General features: G+C 41.8%; 2 protein-coding genes and 1 long non-coding RNA gene across 3 annotated transcripts; 2 read left to right on the top strand and 1 right to left on the bottom strand.

The window, feature by feature from the left end:
- Positions 1-2,081: 2,081 nt before the first annotated feature.
- LOC111834122 (uncharacterized) lies at positions 2,082-5,266 on the top strand. The gene is made up of 9 exons (XM_072707642.1): positions 2,082-2,279; positions 2,747-3,268; positions 3,566-3,649; positions 3,758-3,818; positions 3,981-4,031; positions 4,110-4,154; positions 4,256-4,320; positions 4,401-4,509; positions 4,756-5,266. Exons 2-9 carry the CDS (start codon positions 3,123-3,125, stop codon positions 4,885-4,887), a joined length of 693 nt encoding a protein of 230 aa, XP_072563743.1. The 5' UTR covers positions 2,082-2,279; positions 2,747-3,122; the 3' UTR covers positions 4,888-5,266.
- An 830-nt stretch (positions 5,267-6,096) lies between these two features.
- Positions 6,097-7,462, top strand: LOC140582678 (uncharacterized). Its single transcript, XR_011985489.1, has 2 exons — positions 6,097-6,656; positions 6,993-7,462. It is a non-coding gene; the product is annotated as an uncharacterized lncRNA (long non-coding RNA).
- A 3,873-nt stretch (positions 7,463-11,335) lies between these two features.
- On the bottom strand, positions 11,336-13,692 carry LOC140582750 (uncharacterized). Its single transcript, XM_072707063.1, has 7 exons — positions 13,628-13,692; positions 13,333-13,549; positions 13,130-13,249; positions 12,888-13,048; positions 12,593-12,796; positions 12,329-12,465; positions 11,336-11,373 (listed from the first exon to the last, which is right to left on the bottom strand). The coding sequence occupies exons 1-7, from the start codon at positions 13,651-13,653 to the stop codon at positions 11,336-11,338; spliced, it is 903 nt and encodes a 300-aa protein (XP_072563164.1). The 5' UTR covers positions 13,654-13,692.
- Positions 13,693-22,651: the final 8,959 nt, after the last annotated feature.

Raw genomic sequence — 22,651 nt, 5'->3', positions numbered from 1 at the left:
AAATCAAAACTTTCACACCTTCATCTACCCCAGAAGGACTCACCCTGATTTGTGAAAGTTTTCACAAGTCATATTTCATGAGTTATGACTGATTAAAGTGCAGTAGTATTTATGGCGGATCAAGGTCTCAACCTAGGTGAATTTAAAGGCCCTAAAAAGGACCAAGATGACCTCTGACTGACCAAATCGAAACTTTCACACCTTCATAGAACAGTAACATAATATTTAACAAATTACAATTATTAATAAACAATAAAACAATAACTTAATAAAAGTTAGTTTTTACATATTATGTACAACATATACAAAACCATATTTTGTTTGGGTGATTTTCTGTGTAGATCCAATGTGACGAGTGCATGTTGTGGACACATGTGAAATGCACAGACCTCACAGAACAGGAAATTGACACCATCAGTAACCCAAACAAAACATGGTTTTGTATGTTGTACATAATATGTAAAAACTAACATTATGAATTTTATTAAGTTATTGTTTTATTGTTTATTAATAATTGTAATTAGTTAAATATTATGTTACTGTTCTATTTGATGTAATGTTTAAACTACACTAATAGTTAATTGTAATAAAATGATGTTCAACTTTCAACATAACACTTTTGAACTTTCACAACCCAGAGAAGTTCATGTATCGTTGTTGTAATGTCTGTTGTGGCTCTCTGTTGTGTCAAGGAGCACACATGGACTTCAGAGATGTTCATCACAACTGAATTTCCATGTACTGTTGTTTTGATTTGGTCAGTCAGAGGTCATCTTGGTCCTTTTTAGGGCCTTTAAATTCACCTAGGTTGAGACCTTGATCCGCCATAAATACTACTGCACTTTAATCAGTCATAACCCATGAAATATGACTTGTGAAAACTTTCACAAATCAGGGTGAGTCCTTCTGGGGTAGATGAAGGTGTGAAAGTTTTGATTTGGTCAGTCAGAGGTCATCTTGGTAATTATTAGGGCCTTTAATCAGTCATAACTCTTAAAATATGACTTGTGAAAGCTTTAACAAATCAATGTCAGTGTCTGAGGGGTATATGAAGATGTGAAAGGTCTTTGTTTGACCATCACAAGTCATCTTGATTAGTTTTAACCAGTTTAAATGCATGTATGATTAATGGAATTATTAAAATGTGTGTATTTGGGCTATATTGTCGGTCCTCCTTAAAACGCGCGTTTTTCAATGTGTTTTTATGGGTTTACACGCGATATATGGACTAATTATCAGTTGTGAAATTTTTCACAAATCAGGATGTTTAATATGAGACGCTTTTTGAGTCATGATGACGTCTGGTTTTGACGTGAGAAGCTAATGAAAATAACTGGTCAAAATACATTAAAGGCTGTTTTTACGCAATGTATTTATATTTTCTGAATTCACACAACAGGACTATCACAAGGAGCCATAATTCGTATTTTTTCGTGCATATATAAGGTTTTTATGGCCGTTTGCAACGTGAAAAACGAACCGCAAACTAACTTTACCGACGTTAACTACGTGGCCTACACATGACACAGAACAGCGACAACTATACCAACGCAACAAGTAGCGAGAGGTCTCAACAACAACAACGTCTTCTCGTGGAAGTAACCAATTCAACTGTGTTCCAAACAAGCAGATCACAGTACAAAAACGCAGGTTACATACCACCGTCGTCTCTCCGTAGGCTTTGTTGAACAGACCGCTTTCGTAGGCGTTAGTCCAAGTTGTTTACACAGAATGCGGGAGGCTCTATCGTCCGTCTTTTGCTGACAAAATGTAGGCGACTGTTTAAAACCTTTCAAGTCGCCAAGCGGCTGATCAGGGGAAAGTTAACCTGCCCGACGCGCTAGCTGACAATAATCCAAGGGCTGTTCTTTCGGTTTAATCTTTTATTCGATATCAAATCTTCAAGCACGAAGCGTTAAACATCCTACGAGACAGCTTATGAGACATCTGTAGGATCCACGAGTAGCGATAAAATCCATTAGTTTCAAAGGCAATAATCCGTAAACGCGAAACACATTCACTAGCATTCGAGATTATATTTAGGTTCACATTTGCGGTCAGCAAAAGGTAGGCTTTCCCCTATCACGAGAAGGGTCTGGCTGCAGGCTCCATCAGGAGGATCTCCACTAGAGGGACGGAAACACGTGATCTCCACGAGCGGGTCCGGACATGACGTTACGCAAACTTACGCCATGGAGGCGGTACCATCTATCACATGATCTTCACACACAGCTCGGACTTGTTAGTGGGAGAGTTTATAACTTCGTCGACAGAAAAAAGTGAGTAGAACAAGAAACAACAAATATTGCAGTTATATAATTTGCATGATTTAAAAATGTTCGTCAGTAAAAGATATTCGTTGCTATTAAAATGTATATTTGATGTAAACGTCTCGCTAAAGTTGTCGGTAGCATTCTAGTCACTGGAGTTTTAGAAAGTATCGGCCAATGTTTTTTCCCCCCAAATTTAGCTTTAAATTGGTTACTTAAGCGTAGACTGATTGTGTCCGCAAACTCCCGTGTTAGACAGTTTATAGTTTCTAATCAATTCCATACAAATTTTGCTACTGAAAAAGAAAAAAAGTATATGTATAAATATTTATTTAGTTCCGAATCTGTTTAGCTTTAGTGAACTAGGCAGCTCTTTTACAAATGCTACATGTGCTGTGTAATGTGTTTTTAGGCAGAGTGAAGTAATTATTACTGTATATGACAATTATACTTATCTATATATTATACTATTTTAGATGCACATATCTATATGGGATGCTTATTCCCAGCCGGTTCTGGAAGAATGCAACACCTGTTGCAAAAAACGTTTCCACTTCCCTCTTTGTCCAGCTTTTAAGCCGGCAAAGAGGGTCAAAATTGAGAGACATATGGATGTACATATGAAGAATGCCGCTCATTTCAAAGTTTTCATTTCCTCTTTCTTAAATGGCAAATATTTTAACTTTGTCTCTTGGTAATCTCAGGTTGTCATATAATTGAATGTACACATTAAACTTTCTACTTTGCTTTCTTTGATATATACTTTCATTTACTTTGCTATACCTAATATTTCCACATCATTAAAAAAAAATTCTGTTTTACAGACAAATGCATCTGTAGGTGCAGACTCTCATGCCGTGCAGAAGGCCACTACCACTGCCCCTTCTGTCAAAAGACAATTATACGACGAGCGGATATGGAAAGACATTTAATATCATGCCAAGGGCCTCTTCCAGCTGTTCTACCTGTGGCCTCCGCCCCTTGTACCGCTGTTCTACCTGTGGCCTCCGCCCCTTGTACCGCTGTTCTACCTGTGGTCTCCGCCCCTTGTACCGCTGTTCTACCTGTGGCCTCCGCCCCTTGTACCGCTGTTCTACCTGTGGCCTCCGCCCCTTGTACCGCTGTTCTACCTGTGGCCTCCGCCCCTTGTACCGCTGTTCTACCTGTGGCCTCCGCCCCTTGTACCGCTGTTCTACCTGTGGCCTCCGCCCCTTGTACCGCTGTTCTACCTGTGGCCTCCGCCCCTTGTACCGCTGTTCTACCTGTGGCCTCCGCCCCTTGTACCGCTGTTCTACCTGTGGCCTCCGCCCCTTCTACATATGTGTTACTGGACACTCTGATGACTTCTGTTTTAAACCAACTGCCATTTACATTGCACTGTGAGCATGTGAAGCACCTTTTGTTTTGACCTGTTGGTCATATTGTCTGTATAAAGCTGTTTAAACTTCACTGGATGGAAGTATATTAACTTTGTGTCTCATTAACAGGAAGCTTGCTGTGACCATAATACCTGGAAAATGGTCTGAGAGATATGGCTGTGACTTGGAGGTATATGTACTAACTTGTATGCACACATATTGGGCCAGTTTTGCAGAAAAGGATTAAGCCTAGACTTGAACTAGACTGCACTACCAATGAAGAGTCACCCATAGTGGCTAGTTGAGAAAGGCCAGTTTACTGACACTGTCTTTTTTCCTGTTATAACAACAGGGGTTTCCAATTCAAAGCTTGGGAATTGATTGTGGAATCTTCATGTTGATGGTGAGACATGCTGGTTAACATTTGTAGGCATAAATGTTGGATAATTGATTTGCATTTTAAAACATATTTCTTCTGCAGTCTGCTTTGTATGTGGCATTGGAAGCCCCCTTTGACTACTCCATAGTAAGTAGCTTTAAAATAAAGTAGAAATGTAATCCTGCCATCACAAAATAGGAAATTTGCAAATAATATGAATTTTCATTTTTTAAATGATTCTTTTACAGGCTGACATGCCCACTTTGCGAAAATGGTGGTGCGTGTTGTTAATGGAAAACTTTGAACTTGACAGGTGTCTATTATTTTCCCCATTTAAAATTGCCCTGAGGTTTTGGTGTTGTTACAATAGCTAACACAACTGTTTTTCCCAAGCTTGGGAAGATTGTTTGCACACTGGACAGAAAAGTCTAAGCCTGTCATTGAGGGGAATCATGTGCCCGTCTTCAGGCTGCCAAAAAGAAAACAGGTGGAGGTTTGTCAGGTCAGTATTGAATGTAGATTCCACTGAAACCAAATAATAATATCCATTGCTAACATAAAGTAATTAAGATTTATTTGTAAAGCACATTTATACACGGCTCACATTGATTAAAAGAAAACACAATAATAATAAATGTATAAAAAATAATAGTAGATATACAGCATAGTTGCTGTACAGAATTTATTTGATCCTATGTCATATGTTTTGGTCTCACTTTGCTTATAAAATTCTTGTTGCATTTTATAGGAGCCAGCAGTTGCGAGGGACCTACATGTTGCCATTCTGTGGGTGCAGTCCAATGAAAAACTGTTCCGGGGCCATTGTGACTGCACCGCGGTTTCTAGCTATGGACGCGCAGGACCGCCAGAAAGCTATTGACAATCTAAAACACAGTGATGACCTGGACAACCTCGATCCCTTTCTTTTTGTATTTCAATACAAAGAGGATATGGAACAATTTCTGAAGAACTGTGTAGATAATCAGCACCTCCGGGTCAACACTATGTTTTTATTGCCTTAGGAATGAGTCGCAGTGCCCATCACTAGTCTTTGTTTAAAGTTCATTTTTAATAACTTTGCTTTTGCTTTAATAATTATATTGTTGCTCATTTTTATTACAATAATCACATTATTTGTTTTATTCTTTTTTTCCACTCAATTCCACTATTTTTTTCTAGATGCTACTCCAATCTTTGTGGAAATGCGTCTATTTATTTATGCAATTTATATTTTATATTTATATGTTTATATGATAATAATAAAGCTGTTACTTTTCCAACCCTATGCAAATGGATACATTAATATTTAGGCTAAAACCTTTAAAAACTTGGTAAAACCTTTACAAGGTTACTTGTGTGGTTGATTGAGCTATTGGGACATTTTATATCATGTCTCATGTCATGCTTTAAAGGTCTGTTTGCACTTAGTTTCCTTTTAAGTTAAGGGGCTTTTGATACGAAGTATATCGAACTTCTTAAGTCCCATAGAGTGATTTGTTTTATCGTGTGCGCACAAGTTAATATTTGAAAGGAACAGGTTAGCTGAGTATAGCTGTCATGTTGTAAGAGGTTTATTCAAGCACGCCGTACTACGTTTGCTATACCTGTCATTAGGGTACAATAAGATACAACAGCCTTGCAATTAATATTACTAATAAATGCAACGCTCCCGCGAACTACTTTGACATTAAGGCTGAGGTATACAGTCCGTGTGAATGGTCGCGACAGAGGTGAAACGCCATGAACAATACTTTTTTCCTTCATTATCGGTAGTCAATAGTAAAGCAGGTACAATAAATAGGTGTCGGTAATGACAAGAAATGTTAGGGGAACTCGGTGAGGCGAACAAATCAACAAACTAAAGAGTATTAACGTCCGTTTCCAATGTTAATAAAATCGATCACCAAAATCAGTATATACTTTAAAAGACTCGCTTTCTGTTCGGTCGAGTTAAAGTCCAAGCTGTGTCTGAAATGATATGTGGTACCGCCTCCATGGCATAAGTTTGCGTAACGTCATGTCCGGACCCGCTCGTGGAGAACACGTGTTTCCGTCCCTCTAGTGGAGATCCTCCTGATGGAGCCATAGATATATATATAGAATGACTAGATGTATTATGACGAGGTCTAGAGCGTCCGCACAGGTCGGCCATCTTACCACAGGCTGGCTTTCTGGCGGGATCATTCGAACCTCAGGTAAACGGAGGTAAGGTAAGTGACCTGCACAAACGTTAATACTCTTATCTCGCTGAAATCTTGATGGATTTACAAACTGTGTGTTTTCTTACAAACATTATTAACGTGGTTATAGTTCTGGATGCTTGAACATGTTGAAATCGCAGCTTTTCTCCTCGAAAAAAAAACTGACTTAATCGTGCAGTTTAGTTGTGTATCACGCCTAGCTAGGCTACTAGCGATCCAGTAATTTGGGGCGAGGCAGAATTACGCTTTCTTTTCAATATAATACACACATTATAAACATGATTTAACTGAATTTACACATGATTTACTGTCTGGTTGGTTTGTTAAAACGTCTTACATTATGATTTCTACAGGAAATTGCTGACAAGATGCCAGACTTTTGTGCCGCCTATGTCTGCTGTAACCGCCGTTGTCTCGAAACGAGAACCCGAGGGATCACCTTTCACCTGTAGGATGTTACAATATTATGAATTATTTTTAGGATAATCGTTAGTTACTTAGTGGAAGTATGTACATATTACATAATAGTATTGCTAGATTGTTGTTGACACAAGGTTTAGAATATTTTGTTTAACGTACACCCATTTTTAAATCACATTCCCTCTCTCTGTCTCTCTCTCTCTCACTTTCTCACAAACACACATACAGACACAGGGAGAGAATGTTAACTTTTATCTATTATTTTGTCCGAATGCACCAGAATGCTCCGTTTGTATGTGAAAATGACACATTCACCAGCCGCCACTGATCATGAGTTATAGTAATGCTAACCCACTCTTATCAGGCCCAGCTGGATGAGGACCAGAACCAGCACCACTGGGACACCTTTGTTACTTCGCTAAATTTTTAATGAAAATGTAAAAAAAAAAAAAAAAATCCATCAAATGTCTCTAACACCTCTGTCTAAACATTGATTTTAATAAATCTTCAAAAATCTTTGAAAAGTGCCTTTATAATGTCTAAACAAACTGTTTACTACCATTTTATGTGTAAAAATATTTTTATTAACAATTTGGAAATATGGACTTTAGTTCTTTGTGCTGTGTTATAGTCATCACTGTACAGGGTGGGGATTTTAACATGCAGCGTTTCTTGATGTATATTTGTTAAGGGAAATCTTGTAGGCTTAGTCTACCTATTCTAGAACATTATTCTATTTTTTAGAACATAAGATAATTATTCAAAAGTATTCAGTGTCATAACTACATATTTGACGTTTATAATAAATCAAACCGTTTGAAAATCGGTTAAAAATTGAGCACGTTATGGCTATTTAAAAATTACATGTTTTACTATCAACACCATATTTTGGGTGAGCGAGCAGCCTGTGGTAAGATGGCCGCCATATGCGGACGTTCGACTCCGTTGGCCAGCAACGCAGACGAGACATCTAGTCATTCTATAGATATCTATGGATGGAGCTGCAGCCAGATACTCTTGGCCTATCACCCACTCACTACCGTTTCCACCTAACACGTGATATTACAAATCGCTACCGCCCCCACACCACGTGACCCAGCGTACGCGATTACGCAAACCCCGCCTACCTCCGTCTCCTACATATCCCTTATGTTGCTTTCTCATATACATTTAATTTCTGTCTGTCTTTGCCATTTCAAAACCATGTTGTGACTCTTGGGTGACTTTAATATAAGCTATTGGAGCTGCAATATTGTCCGTTTTACAATCTCTTGATTAATGTGGAAGATCGTAATTTAAAATACATAGGATGATAATAAAGAATGTTTGCTTTCTTATGTGTCGGTCACGGTAAGCAACCGCAACGCCCCGCATACCATCGGACAGCTACAGCGATTCTGAGCAATATTGGCAGTATGATCCAATTTCGATTTCGCCGTTTTTACCCTGAAATTTCTGCCTGAAATTGCGCCCCCTCCCCGCCGCCGTCTTGCTGTAACCCACTCTCGCACTCGCTCACTAATTGGAGCGAGCCAGCCTTAAAGGGCCCAGATCGCATTACTGATGGTACCACATATTGTTCTAATCCGTACTGTTGTGACACAGACATGACATACAGTGACTACTAATATTAGCAGGATAGGCTCAATGTATAATGTTCCGAATATTTTGGTATATTGCTCGGCATTACTGGTTATTTAATACATTTATTTGAGTCACTCTGTTTGTTTACGTGACCTGATGTTTACGTGAGATCTCAGCCTAATTGTTACGTTGGCAGATTGTTGGGGGATGGGTAGCCCTGCATGTGCATCGCAGAGAAGTGCAAAACAGCAATCAAGGAAACAATAGCCCTAGGCTGGCAAGCCCAATCCAGGTATTTGTCCCCTCATGTCAGAAGCTGATGTTAACGGATTGAGTAACTGACCTGCTTGATTCAAATGCTGATGACTCCCAGGCTGAGGAATTTGTAACTAAATAGTTGGATTAAAAATATTTGCATCATTGTAATTTGCTCACAACTACAGCTAACTTGCCTGTGTGGCCCTGTTCCCTGTCCCTTGTTTTCTTCTGCCTATCACTTACTTTTAGTTGAATTTCCAATTGTCATCTCCATTGTTTAGTGCTCAATGTCTTTGATAACATCATATATATAATATGTCTAATATAAGTTTAATAACTTTATAATTTAAGTTAGGACAAGCTTAATACTAATTGTATATCAACTATATATATCATAATTAGCCCTTCTGAAGTCTGTTACCCGTCATCTCAGATGTTGATGTTAACCGCTTCAGTAAGTAACCTGTGGGTCGCACTGGTAAAATAGTTGAGGTTATTTTTCCTTAAACGGTCATCATGTTTTTATGCTCCACAAATACTGTAGGTTGTCAGCTTTATTTGCCTGTGTACATTTTATATTGTCTGTCATTGCTTTGACCTCTGTGATTTTGCTAAGGTCATCCTGCTAATTCCCTTGCAAACTGTAAAATAAAAGCGTGATTATTTGAGTAGACGGGCTGTGTGTTTCAGTTCGTCACGTGCTTTGGTGTATTTGCGGTGTATTACAGGTCAGTGTGCCATGCATCAGATAGGTAGTGGCCCAGTCTATAATGCTCCAAATATTTTGAAGGGTTACTCTAAAACTGCTGGGGCTATTGACATGTGTCTGGTCTCTGTGTGGACCACAAATGTTGTGCTTTAATTTGATGCTTAATTTGGCTTTATAGCCTGAGGTAGGAGCTCAAACAGACCTCATTCTAGGCATCCGTACAGATTGTCAGGCCCTTCCGAAGTCTGTTACCCCTCATCTCAGATGTTGATGTTAACCGCTTGAGTAAGTGACCTGTGGGTCGCACTTAAACTACTGTAATACTTGGGGCAACGACAAGGTCTTAAACTTTATACATTGTCAAAAAAAAAACCAAAATAAAGTGACACTTTTCTAGTATAATTATTTCACATTTAAAGAGTTATTTCACATAAAAACTGCATACAAGAAAATAGTACAGTGCAATCAGGATGTACTTGGGCCAATTGATTAGAAATTAAGAGCTTTAACACTAGGTTTCCTAAACCTACGCAAATCTACGTAAAATCCCCTCGGCCCGACCTCGGGTTGAGAGGCCATTAGCTCCATTGTCCTCCTGCTTTTGTTGTGCAAAAACACTAGTTACCTGTGAACCCTGCCACATTTGCATTTCTTTACCCTCACTGCTGCTGGCAAGCTTGCCATGTTGTCCCGAGATAGATTCCTTTCCATCATGAAACACCTTCGATTTGACGACAAGGACACGAGGGCAGAACGGGTGAAAACAGACAGATTTGCGGCGATCTCGGACATCTGGAAATGCTTCACTAGGAACTGTATTGAGAGTTTCACTCCAGGACAACACATGACCGTAGATGAACAGCTGTTCCCGACCAAGGTTCGTTGTCCATTCACACAGTATATCGCATCCAAGCCGGACAAATTTGGAATCAAGTTCTGGATGGCGACGGATTTGGAGACCAAATACATCTGCAATGCATCCCCTTACTTGGGAAAGGACCCCAATCGTCAGAAGGGGGAGAGGCTGGCAGAGAACGTGGTCATGAGTCTGATGGAGCCATTTCTGGATGACGGGAGAAATGTCACAACAGACAATTTCTTCACCTCACTGTCGTTGTCACACAGACTGCTTCAGCGCAAAACCACACTACTGGGCACGATGAATAAAGCTCGTCGTGAGCTTCCTCCATCGGCAAAGGACACTGCAGGCCGAGAGAAATTCTGCACGTTAGTGTTTAGAAGCGGCAGTGTCTCCTTGACAATCTACGCACCAAAAAAAAAGAAAACTGTGTGTCTTCTGAGTTCCTTGCACCGAGACGTGATGATCGGGGATGGCATAAAGAGGAAACCCAACACGATAACAGACTACAACCATATGAAGGTATGTGAATGTGCATATAATTTTATACCAGTGCTACAATGTTTCCTGATATGTACTATACAGGCCTATATCGGGTAGAAAAAAATATACTCATGTCTCTCTCTCTCTCTGCTTTTACAGTGTGGTGTAGATGTGTTGGACCAGATGGCATGCAAGTATACAGTACGAACAGCAACACACAGGTGGCCAGTAGCCGTATTGTATAACATGCTGGACCTGGCGGCAGTGAATGCCTATGTTCTGTACGAGGCGTGCACAGGGTGGAAAGGCAAAAGAAGATCATTTCTGAGTCTTCTAGCCATGGAACTCCGTAACCGATTCATGCTGCAAAAGGCAATGGAAGCAGAGAGGGAAGCTTTTGCAGCTGCTGCATCATTTGCTGCTGCTGTGCCAGGAACTGTTCAGACAACTCAGTGCCAGGTACAAGAGAGCTGCAACAGGAATCGCAGCAGATATCTCTGCGCAAAGTGTTGCAAATTCACCTATGAAACCACTGAGATGATGAAGAGGAACTGAGGGACTGAGATTTTTTTTTTACTTCTTTTATTATTATTATTATTGATTCTGTTTTCAGTCTATTTTTGACAAATAAAACACTTGTGTTTCTATATTTTGTGAAATTGTGTCTTTCATATTTGTGGGTCAGTCAGAGTGTGGGATATTTTGTATAGATATGGCAAGCTTGCCAGCAGCAGTGGCGGTAAAGAAATGCAAATGTGGCAGGGTTCACAGGTAACTAGTGTTTTTGCACAACAAAAGCAGGAGGACAATGGAGCTAATGGCCTCTCCACCCGAGGTCGGGCAGAGGGAATTCTCACCAGAAAATAAAAAGCGCAGTAAACCTAGTGTTAAATTTGATGAATGAATAATCTGCCCGACCTTGCATGGTGGAATAATCTACCCACATCACTTTTGGGAAGAGTAGCAAACAATCAAAATGATGATCTTGCCAAAAATTAATTACATGTTCTCAATGGTTCTCAGTCCCTCTCCCCTGAACGATTTCCTCTGCACCCCATAATCGAACAACAGTTCCTCCCCAACATTAATCCTGTTCAGGGCCAAAAGCAAAATAACATCCTGTCCCCCGACGGCTGGGCTGTACAGTCTTGGCCGGAGGTTGGCCTTCTTATGGGATTGATTAATCAGCCGGCCAAAAGGCTGTATGCCCGGGTGACAGGCACACTCAGACTTATGGCTGTTCCGGAAGAAGAACATGTAGCCAGATTCTTCTTCCTTCGTCGATGAGTGAATCCGCTGGCCCTCAGTGGCTGTGACTACCGGCCCGTGGTAGTCACACACCACCTCACCAGCCTGGAACTGCCGGGTGGCGCAGACTCCCTTCCCCTTCCCCGCAATGTCCATCACCACAAGTCCCTTCCACTTCTGGTTGTGGATGAGCTCCTGGATGTGGCTAGAGTCCACGGCAGTGTCCACCGAACCCACTGGTCTCCAGTCCTTCAGAACGCTGGCCGCGCTGGGAACGTTACTTTTCCAGCCTTGGTTCCTGATCCAAGCGTCGACCCGGGACTCGGTGGGCTGCCGTCTGCCAAAGTGTGCTGTCAAGAACAAAGTAAATTGTTGTTAGTTAAGAAGCCTATGTAGATAGGACCGTTTCACAGTAAAAAATGTCATTAGTGCTACAAACAATACTCACACAAGACATGCCGTACGCGCATCCTCATCTGGGCCTTCAGCCAGCGATCATAGAGCTGCCGCTGAAACCGGCCCGACGTCTGCGAGCGTGCCGTCTTGTCTGGGATGTCGCCATCCAGGGTCACGGGGTGGGTCCGAAGGAGCTGATCGAACGCTGCCTGGACATCCATCCGTTGGTTGGATGCCAGGGCAGCATCCCGTGCGGCACCACGGGCAGAACAGCTGGGCCCTTCCTCTGCGGAGTCAGCGCTGACATAAAAATAAAAAAACAAAAAAAAATAACCCACAAACGTTTAAGGTTAGTGTTCAGTGGTGAGGGCTTTGGTTGTGTGTCTTGATGTTGGTAAGTGTGTTGACAAACAGAAAACATGCCTACCTTGAGTCACCTGCCAGCTTCTTCAGCAGCTTACTGGCCAGCACCACATTCCGCGACTGCTTCATCCGGTAGTGCTCGTCAGCCGTCGCAGTGGAATGAGTGAGGTAATCGGCCACCAAGGACTTCTCTTGGTCCGTCAAGTCCTTGGTGGCCGTCTCAAAGATGCGCCGGGCCGTCTGGTAGGTGACTGGATCCAGCTTGTATCTAAAATACAAAAATACATTTATTAATACGTCTCACACAACACGTATGTAGAACATATTATAGGGGGAATTAATCATGACGATCAGCTCACTTTTGGTGCAGCCGGTTGAGGTCATTCGAAGCGTTGAACGCCGGCCTGCCTGCGGTGGGGACGAAGAACCGTTTGTCTCCTCCCAGGTCATCCAGTGTCGTCCGGCTCCTCTTGGAGCTCAGGAGCTGTGGCCGTACCTGGGTGAAGTAGATGTCGAACCACTGTTGGCAGAGGAAAACAGATTAAATCGCTGCTCTTGAAATAAACTATGAAATAAATCTTATCAAACTTGATATACTTACCGTCTCCTCCTCAGAGGACAATGCAAACGTGGCCGCTTGCTGCGCCGACGTCTTGTGTTCCTTCACCACAATCACCGTATGGTCGGCCTCGGACGTGCTCCTGGTCATCCACTCCTGGACCTACACAATACAATGATGTCCCACTGATAAATAAGAGTATCGGCAAAAAGGAAAAGTGAAGACAAAAAGAACACAACACTTACGGTCATGTGCTCCACCACGCCTGGTGGCTGGAGATGCTTCAGAATCACCGTGGCCTCCAGGTAGTAGAGGACAAGGCAGCACTCTGCACACTCCAGGGGCATCTCCTCCGGATACACCTTGCCAAGGACTGCCAAGAAGTCGTTCTTGGCAGCCCTCAGCACGGCCCAGCAGTCCTCTGGACTCTTCTCTGGGCTCATCCCCGTGAGAATGACATGACTATGTGGGTGGGAGAAGAAAATTCAATTACTGTCAATCCTAATCAATACAGTACACATTTTAATAAAATGTGCTCACAATGTAAAATGGCTCTGCTTCTCCATGCAGTGCACTCCAGGAGCAGTGAGGGAGATAAAAAAAAAAACATTAGTGTGATAAACACAGTAGAGGAGATGTATAATCAAATCATAATATGGAATTTAACGGGTGTTGACAGTTGAACTTACCTCCTTTGCGTCATCTCCTTACTCACCAACTTTGCAGAGCTCTGCTGGAGTGAGCCCAGGTACTCCACGAAGAACATTGCCTCATTCCACAAGGCAATGTTGTCACGCCGGAGGTCGGTGGCCACGGTGTGGTACTTGAGGAATCTGTCAGAGGAAGGACATGTATGTAAGTATCCATATGTACATAAACTTGTACATGCCACCATGACAATAGTGGGAGGACTGAACTTCCTTGAAGAAAACAGATACGACAATACAACACAAACCTACAATATACTGTTAAAAATCTACATGCTACCAACCTCTTCAGGCTCTTCATGTAGTTGACCTGAGTCTGCCTGGAGAGACCAGCCTCAGTCAGCTCCCGAAAGAAGAGCTTCGTCTTCTCCCTCTCCCTCAGAAATTCAAGGGATGGCTCTTCAGGGTTCACAAAAAACATGAACCTGCTGACGTTTTCCACCTGGAAAATAAAATCGGCATTACTTAATGAATATATTGCGTAGATATAAAGCTCCAAAAAAATAATAGAGTGAACTTTTATGGGAGACCTCACCGTCTGCTTGAAATTCTCATTCAGGAGATCCTTCTCCAAGTATGCGGCGAAGCCCTTCAGGAGGGGATGGTCCAGAGAATGTTTCCGGTACAGTCCCTTCTCCTGCATCATGTGCCTGGAGGTCTGTGGCCACTGCACCTCCCGGGTACTGCCATGTGGAAAACATATTTAGTCTTAAAATTGCACCTTCAATTGGCTCACAAGCAAAAGCAAAAGGTATCAATGAAGCTGCAAATCCGAGACACTCATACTCACACTTGAAAGATCTCGCCGTTGCTGACACTGACTGCGTCCTCCGACTGCTCAGTCGCCGAGCTCTCCGGTCGCTGCACGGTTGTACCAGCCATCACAGGAACACTGCTGGTCTGCGCCGCTACTGCTGGGGAGGGGGTGTCAGGCACCACCATGTGGCGACGCTCCAGCTCCTGGATCATCCTTTCAGATAAGTAAGTAAATAAAAAAAACTGTTAGTAAATGTCATACTGAAGAAACGAAGCGAGATGTGTAAAAAAGACTGAAGAGTTTTCCCCACCAACCTGCTCATAGGATTAGCATCATCCATAATGTCTCGCAGGTGCCTGTAGCTGAACACCCTGCCCCACTGCAGAACTTCAAGCGCATCCTGCTTTGCCTTCTCCACTACTTCTTGGATGGCTTCTTTCGAAGATCTCTTCATGCACACCCTAGTCAGATGCACCGAGAGGCTTGCCTGTGTCTTCTTGCACACGGGGCAGAGCAGGAAATGCCTGTTGGAAGTACTGCGGATATAAAAAAAAACAACAAAAAAAAACAATTAACAGTTTTATGTAACAGTCAAGGAAGTGTTACTTTTAGATTAGATTTAGGAATCTAGATTAGATTTAATTAATGATTTTCAGGACCCATTCCAGTCATCATCATCAACATTGTTCATTCCTCAGTGGTTTGGATAAATAACATTTGCATATCTATTGTCATCCTGATGGGTCCCAGACTGAGAAAAGTAATTAGTAAACTACATGATCACAACTACTAAAAGATTTTTACTAATTACAGTCGAACTTCGTTACAACGTACCTCGGGGGACATTAAGAATTTGTACGTTATAACCATAGTATGTTGTAACCAGGTCCCTCAAAATGAATGGAACGGGGGCTGCATGCAAGAAGTGCGGCCGGCGTGGAATGCTTCGTGAGGATAGGTTCATACAGTTAGGCGTTGCTAAGCGATGTAGATGGCCGGCAACAGCCGATTCTGAATTGTGCACGCGCTCGGAAGATGAGGCTGTACGTTGTAACGATGGTCAGTTTGCCTATTTTCCTCTGAAAATCATACGTAATTATATCGAAGTTTACGCTGCAAAGGTGTATGTTCTAAGCGATACCGGCAAATGGAATAATGCAATACGCGAATTCGGGACATCGAAATTTGAACGTTGTATTGGTGTAAACGTTATAAACGGGGTATGTTGTAACGAGGATCGACTGTAGTTACATTTATATCAAGCAATATAAGCCCTTATATTTTAGCAATCTGAAAGTGCTACAGAGTAAAAATAAAGAGATTAAACAGGAGAATCTATAAAATGTCTTTCTAAAAAGATGAGTTTTTGTAATTAAAAAAAGTTGCTTCGAAATATTGTTTTAGTTTTGTAGTGGATGCAATTTAAGTTTAAACAATAGTACTGTAGTCAGTTTAAGAGACTTAAGCAGTGTCAGTAAACTACATACAAAGATGAACAACACAGTTTCTACACATTCAAAAGCAATAATAAATTGATCGTAATTACTTACGCCTTGGAAGCCATTCTTCACGAGTTGTTCAACAAAAGATGAAATCTTGAGCAGAATCTGGAGCTCTTGTCTCGCTGGAAGCAGAGGTAGAGTGACTGTACATGCGGAGGTCTCCTCTTAATATACGATTCTGACCGCCCCCCCGCCCCCTCGTAGCCCCGCCCACCCCATCCCACCCCACTCCACCCCCGGTGTCACTCTGAGGGACACTTCCACTGGAAGACAGTTTCAAACAATATAACTTTTAAAAAGGATAAGAACTGAATTTTTATTTCTAAATAAGGTGATAAATCGATAGTGCAGTTATAAAACTTCTGCACGATTTCGCCACCACACCACAAAAATATAGTAGCCTATTTAATATAATATAAATCTACCCAAACAAAAGATCCCTTATGTTGCTTGCTGACATACATTTCATTTGTGTCTGTCTTTGCCATTTCAAAACCATGTTGTGACTCTTGTGTGACTTTAATATAAGCTATTGGAGCTGTAATATTGTCAGTTTTACAATCTCTTGATTAATGTGGAAGATCGTAATTTAACATACATAGGATGATAATAAAGAATGTTTGCTTTCTTATGTGTCGGTCACGGTAAGCAACCGCAACGGCCCGCATACCAAGCTACAGCGATTCTGAGCAATATTGGCAGTATGATCCAATTTCGATTTCGCCGTTTTTACCCCGAAATTTCTGCACGAATTCGCCACCACACCACATATATATAGTATAGGCTACTATAATATAATTTACCCAAACAATAGATCCCTTATGTTGCTTGCTCATATACAATTAATTTCTGTCTGTTTTTGCCATTTCAAAACCGTGTTGTGACTCTTGGGTGACTTTAATATAAGCTATTGGAGCTGCAATATTGTCCGTTTTACACTCTCTTGATTAATGTGGAAGATCGTAATTTAAAATACATAGGATGATAATAAAGAATGTTTGCTTTCTTATTTGTCGGTCACGGTAAGCAACCGGAACGCCCCGCATACCATCGGACAGCCACAGCGATTCTGAGCAATATTGGCAGTATGATCCAATTTCGATTTCGCCGTTTTTACCCTGAAATTTCTGCCTGAAAGCACTCGCTCACTAATTGGAGCGAGCCAGCCTTAAAGGGCCCAGATCGCATTACTGATGGTACCACATATTGTTCTAATCCGTACTGTTGTGACACAGACATGACATACAGTGACTACTAATATTAGCAGGATAGGCTCAATGTATAATGTTCCGAATATTTTGGTATATTGCTCGGCATTACTGGTTCTTTAATACATTTATTTGAGTCACTGTTTACGTGACCCGATGTTTACGTGATCTCAGCCTAATTGTTGCGTTGGCAGATTGTTGGGGGATGGGTAGCCCTGCATGTGCATCGCAGAGAAGTGCAGAACAGCAATCAAGGAAACAATAGCCCTAGGCTGGCAAGCCCAATCCAGGTATTTGTCCCCTAATCTCAGAAACTGATGTTAACAGCTTGAGTAACTGACCTGCTTGATTCAAATGCTGATGACTCCCAGGCTGAGGAATTTGTAACTAAATAGTTGGATTAAAAATATTTGCATCATTGTAATTTGCTCACAACTACAGCTAACTTGCCTGTGTGGCCTGTTCCCTGTTTTCTTCTGCTTATCACTTACTTTTAGTTGAATTTACAATTGTCATCTCCATTGTTTAGTGCTCAATGTCTTTGATAAATAACATCATATATATAATATGTCTAATACATATAGTGTAATATAAGTTTAATAACTTTGTAATTTAATATGTTAGGACAAGCTTAATACTAATTGTATATCAACTATATACATCATAATTAGCCCTTCTGAAGTCTGTTACCCAATCACCTCTGTGATTTTGCTAAGGTTATCCTGCTAATTCCCTTGCAAACTGTAAAATAAAAGCGTGATTATTTGAGTAGACGGGCTGTGTGTTTCAGTTCGTCACGTGCTTTGGTGTATTTGCGGTGTATTACAGGTCAGTGTGCCACGCATCAGATAGGTAGTGGCCCAGTCTATAATGCTCCAAATATTTTGAAGGGTTACTCTAAAACTGCTGGGGCTATAGACATGTGTCTGGTCTCTGTGTGGACCAGAAATGTTGTGCTTTAATTTGATGCTTAATTTGGCTTTATAGCCTGAGGTAGGAGCTCAAACAGACCTCATTCCAGGCATCCGTACAGACTGTCAGGCCCTTCCGAAGTCTGTTACCCCTCATCTCAGATGTTGATGTTAACCGCTTGAGTAAGTGACCTGTGGGTCGCACTTAAAATACTGTAATACTTGGGGCAACGACAAGGTCTTAAACTTTATACATTGTCCAAAAAAAAAAAAAAAAACAATTATACCTGGATGTTGCTAGAAGAGTGTCACTTTATTCCACATTTAAAGAGTTATTTCACATAAAAACTGCATACAAGAAAATAGTACAGTGCAATCAGGATGTACTTGGGCCAATTGATTAGAAGTTAAGAGCTTCCACTTCTGGTTGTGGATGAGCTCCTGGATGTGGCTAGAGTCCATGGCAGTGTCCACCGAACCCACTGGTCTCCAGTCCTTCAGAACGCTGGCCGCGTTGGGAACGTTACTTTTCCAGCCTTGGTTCCTGATCCAAGCGTCGACCCGGCACTCGGTGGGCTGCCGTCTGCCGAAGTGTGCTGTCAAGAACAAAGTAAATTGTTGTTAGTTAAGAAGTTAATGTCTGTGGCCACTGCACCTCCCGGGTACTGCCATGTGGAAAACATATTTCGCCTTAAAATTGCACCTTCAATTGGCTCACAAGCAAAAGCAAAAGGTATCAATGAAGCTGCAAATCCGAGACACTCATACTCACACTTGAAAGATCTCGCCGTTGCTGACACTGACTGCGTCCTCCGACTGCTCAGTCGCCGAGCTCTCCGGTCGCTGCACGGTTGTACCAGCCACCACAGGAACACTGCTGGTCTGCGCCGCTACTGCTGGGGAGGGGGTGTCAGTCACCACCATGTGGCAACGCTCCAGCTCCTGGATCATCCTTTCAGATAAATAAGTAGATAAAAAAACTCTTAGTAAATGTCATACTGAAGAAACGACGTGAGATGTGTAAAAAAGACTGAAGAGTTTTCCCACCAACCTGCTCATAGGATTAGCATCATCCATAATGTCTCGCAGGTGCCTGTAGCTGAACACCCTGCCCCACTGCAGAACTTCAAGCACATCCTGCTTTGCCTTCTCCACTACTTCTTGGATGGCTTCTTTCGAAGATCTCTTCATGCACACCTTAGTCAGATGCACCGAGAGGCGTGCCTGTGTCTTCTTGCACACGGGGCAGAGCAGGAAATGCCTGTTGGAAGTACTGCAGATAAAAAAAAAAACAAAAAAAAAAACAATTAACAGTTATGTAACAGTCAAGGAAGTGTTACTTAAGATTAGATTTAATTCATGATTTTCAGGACCCATTCCAGTCATCATCATCAACATTGTTCATTCCTCAGTGGTCTGGATAAATAACATTTGCTTATCTATTGTCATCCTGATGGGTCCCAGACTGAGAAAAGTAATTTAGTAAACTACATGATCACAACTACTGAAACATGTTTACGAATTAGTTACATTTATATCAAGCAATATAAGCCCTTTGTGAACACTGCAAATAAAAAAATGGTATTCTACACTCTAATACCATATTTACTACTAACTTAAAGATAATTAGAATAAAATACTTATTTGTATTGCACTTTATATTTTAGCAATCTCAAAAGTGCTACAGAGAAAAAAATAGAGTTAAAACAGGAGAATCTATAAAGTAACTTAAAATGTCTTTCTAAAACGATGAGTTTTTAGTAATTAATAAAAGTTGCTTCGAAATATTGTTTTCGTTTTGTAGTGGATGCAATTTAAGTTTTAACAATAGTACTCAGTTTAAGAGACTTAAGCACAGTGTCAGTAAACTACATACAAGGACGAACAAGTTTATCCACAGTTTCTACACATTCAAATGCAATAATAAATTGATAATAACTTACGCCTTGGAAGCCATTCTTGACGAGTTGTTCGACAAAAGATGAAATCTTGAGCAGAATCTGGAGCTCTTGTCTCGCTGGAAGCAGAGGTAGAGTAACTGTACATGCGGAGGTCTCCTCTTAATATACCATTCTGTCCGCGTCCCCCTCCCCCCCTCGTAGCCCCGCCCACCCCAGCCCCAGTGTCATTCTGAGGGACACTTTGAAAGACAATTTCAAAAAATGTAACTTTTAAAAAGGATAAGAACTGAATTTATATTTCTAAATAAAGTGATAAATCCATAGTGCAGTTCTAAAACTTCTGCACCAATTCGCCACCACACCACAAATATATAGTGTATACTATAATATAAATTTACCCAAACAACAGATCCCTTATGTCGCTTGCTCATATACATTTGATTTGTGTCTGTGTTTGCCATTTCGAAATCATGTTGTGACTCTTGGGTGACTTTAATATAAGATATTGGAGCTGTAATATTGTCCGTTTTACAATCTCTTGATTAACGTGGAAGATCGTAATTTAACATACATAGGATGATAATAAAGAATGTTTGCTTTCTTATGCGTCGGTCACGCTAAGCAACCGCAACGCCCCGCATACCATCGGAAAGCTACAGCGATTCTGAGCAATTGTAGCGGAGAAATTTCGCCCCGCCTTGGTAGGGGAAAACTGGCGGTTATTCTACCCAGCGAGACTAAGTAATGAGAGGATCTGAGTCCCTCACCCCGAGTTCTTTTAGTCCCAGTATTTGCGTGTGCAAATATGTTTTACCCGTCCTGCTGCGGGAGGGTGTTGGAAGGCAGGTTCAGGGGACAAAAATGGACACGGTGGCACCCTGAAGTATATACGTTTTCGGCCGGGTACCGATATAATCTGCCGACAACCCTGCACTCCCAAAACCTAGCACGTCGGGTGCGACGCCCCTACCCCCGGGTAGTTACACAATGTTTGAACGCATAAACCACCCTAAACACAAATGAGTGATTTATTGTAAACGGAAAGGTCGCTTTTCTTTCCGCTGTCCTCCAACCTTAAACAGCAAGCTATAAAACGGACGGCATGAAAGAAAATACTTCAGGCCACAGAGCTGAATTAGGCCCCGATGACGCAGAGGAAATTGAATAATTCAAACCTCCCCCTTTTTTAGCAATTCACCAATTTGTCCCGTTGTCATCAATAACAGAAAAAGACAGATTTAACTCAAAACGGAAAAAAAAGAAAGAAAACATCTCAGGGTTACACAGCAAAGCATAGCACAATACCAATCGTCATTCACCTATTCAAAATACAGTGCGTAAATGACATTAAACAAACACTTCGACTGCGCTTAATTACATCCAACACACACTTATGCATACAATTGTCCAGATCTGCAACTTTGCCGAGACCTTCACCCGATTGAGGAGAGTGAAGAAAAGGAGCAGGTTTACCAGTCAACGACGGAATGGGTCGAGATGAGTTGTAGGGGGAGGCCTCTGTATGGCAGGGTCACTCACTCGCGCTGCATCCGAGGTCGAAATCGCCCGAGTATACGCCCGTGTAACACAGCTCCGGGGCCCTGGATCACAAAACCGGCGCGCGCTGCCTCCACTTCAGCACCGCTAATCCGGGTGCCCTCCTCCACGATATTCCCCAGCTCCTTCAGTTCCACCGGATGCCAGGACACGACTTAGACTCCCGAAGATGCCACTCGTCATACCCGCTGTCGTCGACACCACTCAAACAGCCCCTCCGCGTCTCTGTCTTCCGCTGCAGACCGAGATGGCGTCCGGCGTATGCACACCAGGCTGCCCGCCACGCTCTCCGCTTGGGATGGCGCAGCCCCAATAATCCCCAACTCCAACACAAACAAAAAAAAAACAACAGACTTTCGTCCTGCCAAAACGAAGCCGGGCTCCAACTATACTAGCCGCGATTCCTTGTAAAAAAAAAAAAAAAACTTCACGCGACTCTGCTTCCACTTCGCCCAACCGACCTTATTTTACCGCTCCCCTCACCACCAGAGACCCGCCCAGCAACGCTACTCATTAGATAGGCTAAGGCATGACCGCATGATCCACCGAGCCCAGAGACTAGCAGGAAAACTTTAAAATAAAAACTAGGGATCTTTATATCCGCTACACAATATTGGCAGTATGATCTAATTTCGATTTCGCCGTATTTACCCTGAAATTTCTGCATGAAATTTCTGCACGAATTCGCCACCACACCACATATATATAGTATAGGCTACTATAATATAATTTACCCAAACAATAGATCCCTTATGTTGCTTGCTCATATACAATTAATTTCTGTCTGTTTTTGCCATTTCAAAACCGTGTTGTGACTCTTGGGTGACTTTAATATAAGCTATTGGAGCTGCAATATTGTCCGTTTTACACTCTCTTGATTAATGTGGAAGATCGTAATTTAAAATACATAGGATGATAATAAAGAATGTTTGCTTTCTTATTTGTCGGTCACGGTAAGCAACCGGAACGCCCCGCATACCATCGGACAGCCACAGCGATTCTGAGCAATATTGGCAGTATG

This window comes from Paramormyrops kingsleyae, chromosome 25 (genome assembly GCF_048594095.1).
Source record: "Paramormyrops kingsleyae isolate MSU_618 chromosome 25, PKINGS_0.4, whole genome shotgun sequence".
Taxonomy (NCBI): Eukaryota; Metazoa; Chordata; class Actinopteri; order Osteoglossiformes; family Mormyridae; genus Paramormyrops; species Paramormyrops kingsleyae.
This window is presented reverse-complemented; position numbering and strand designations above follow the sequence as displayed.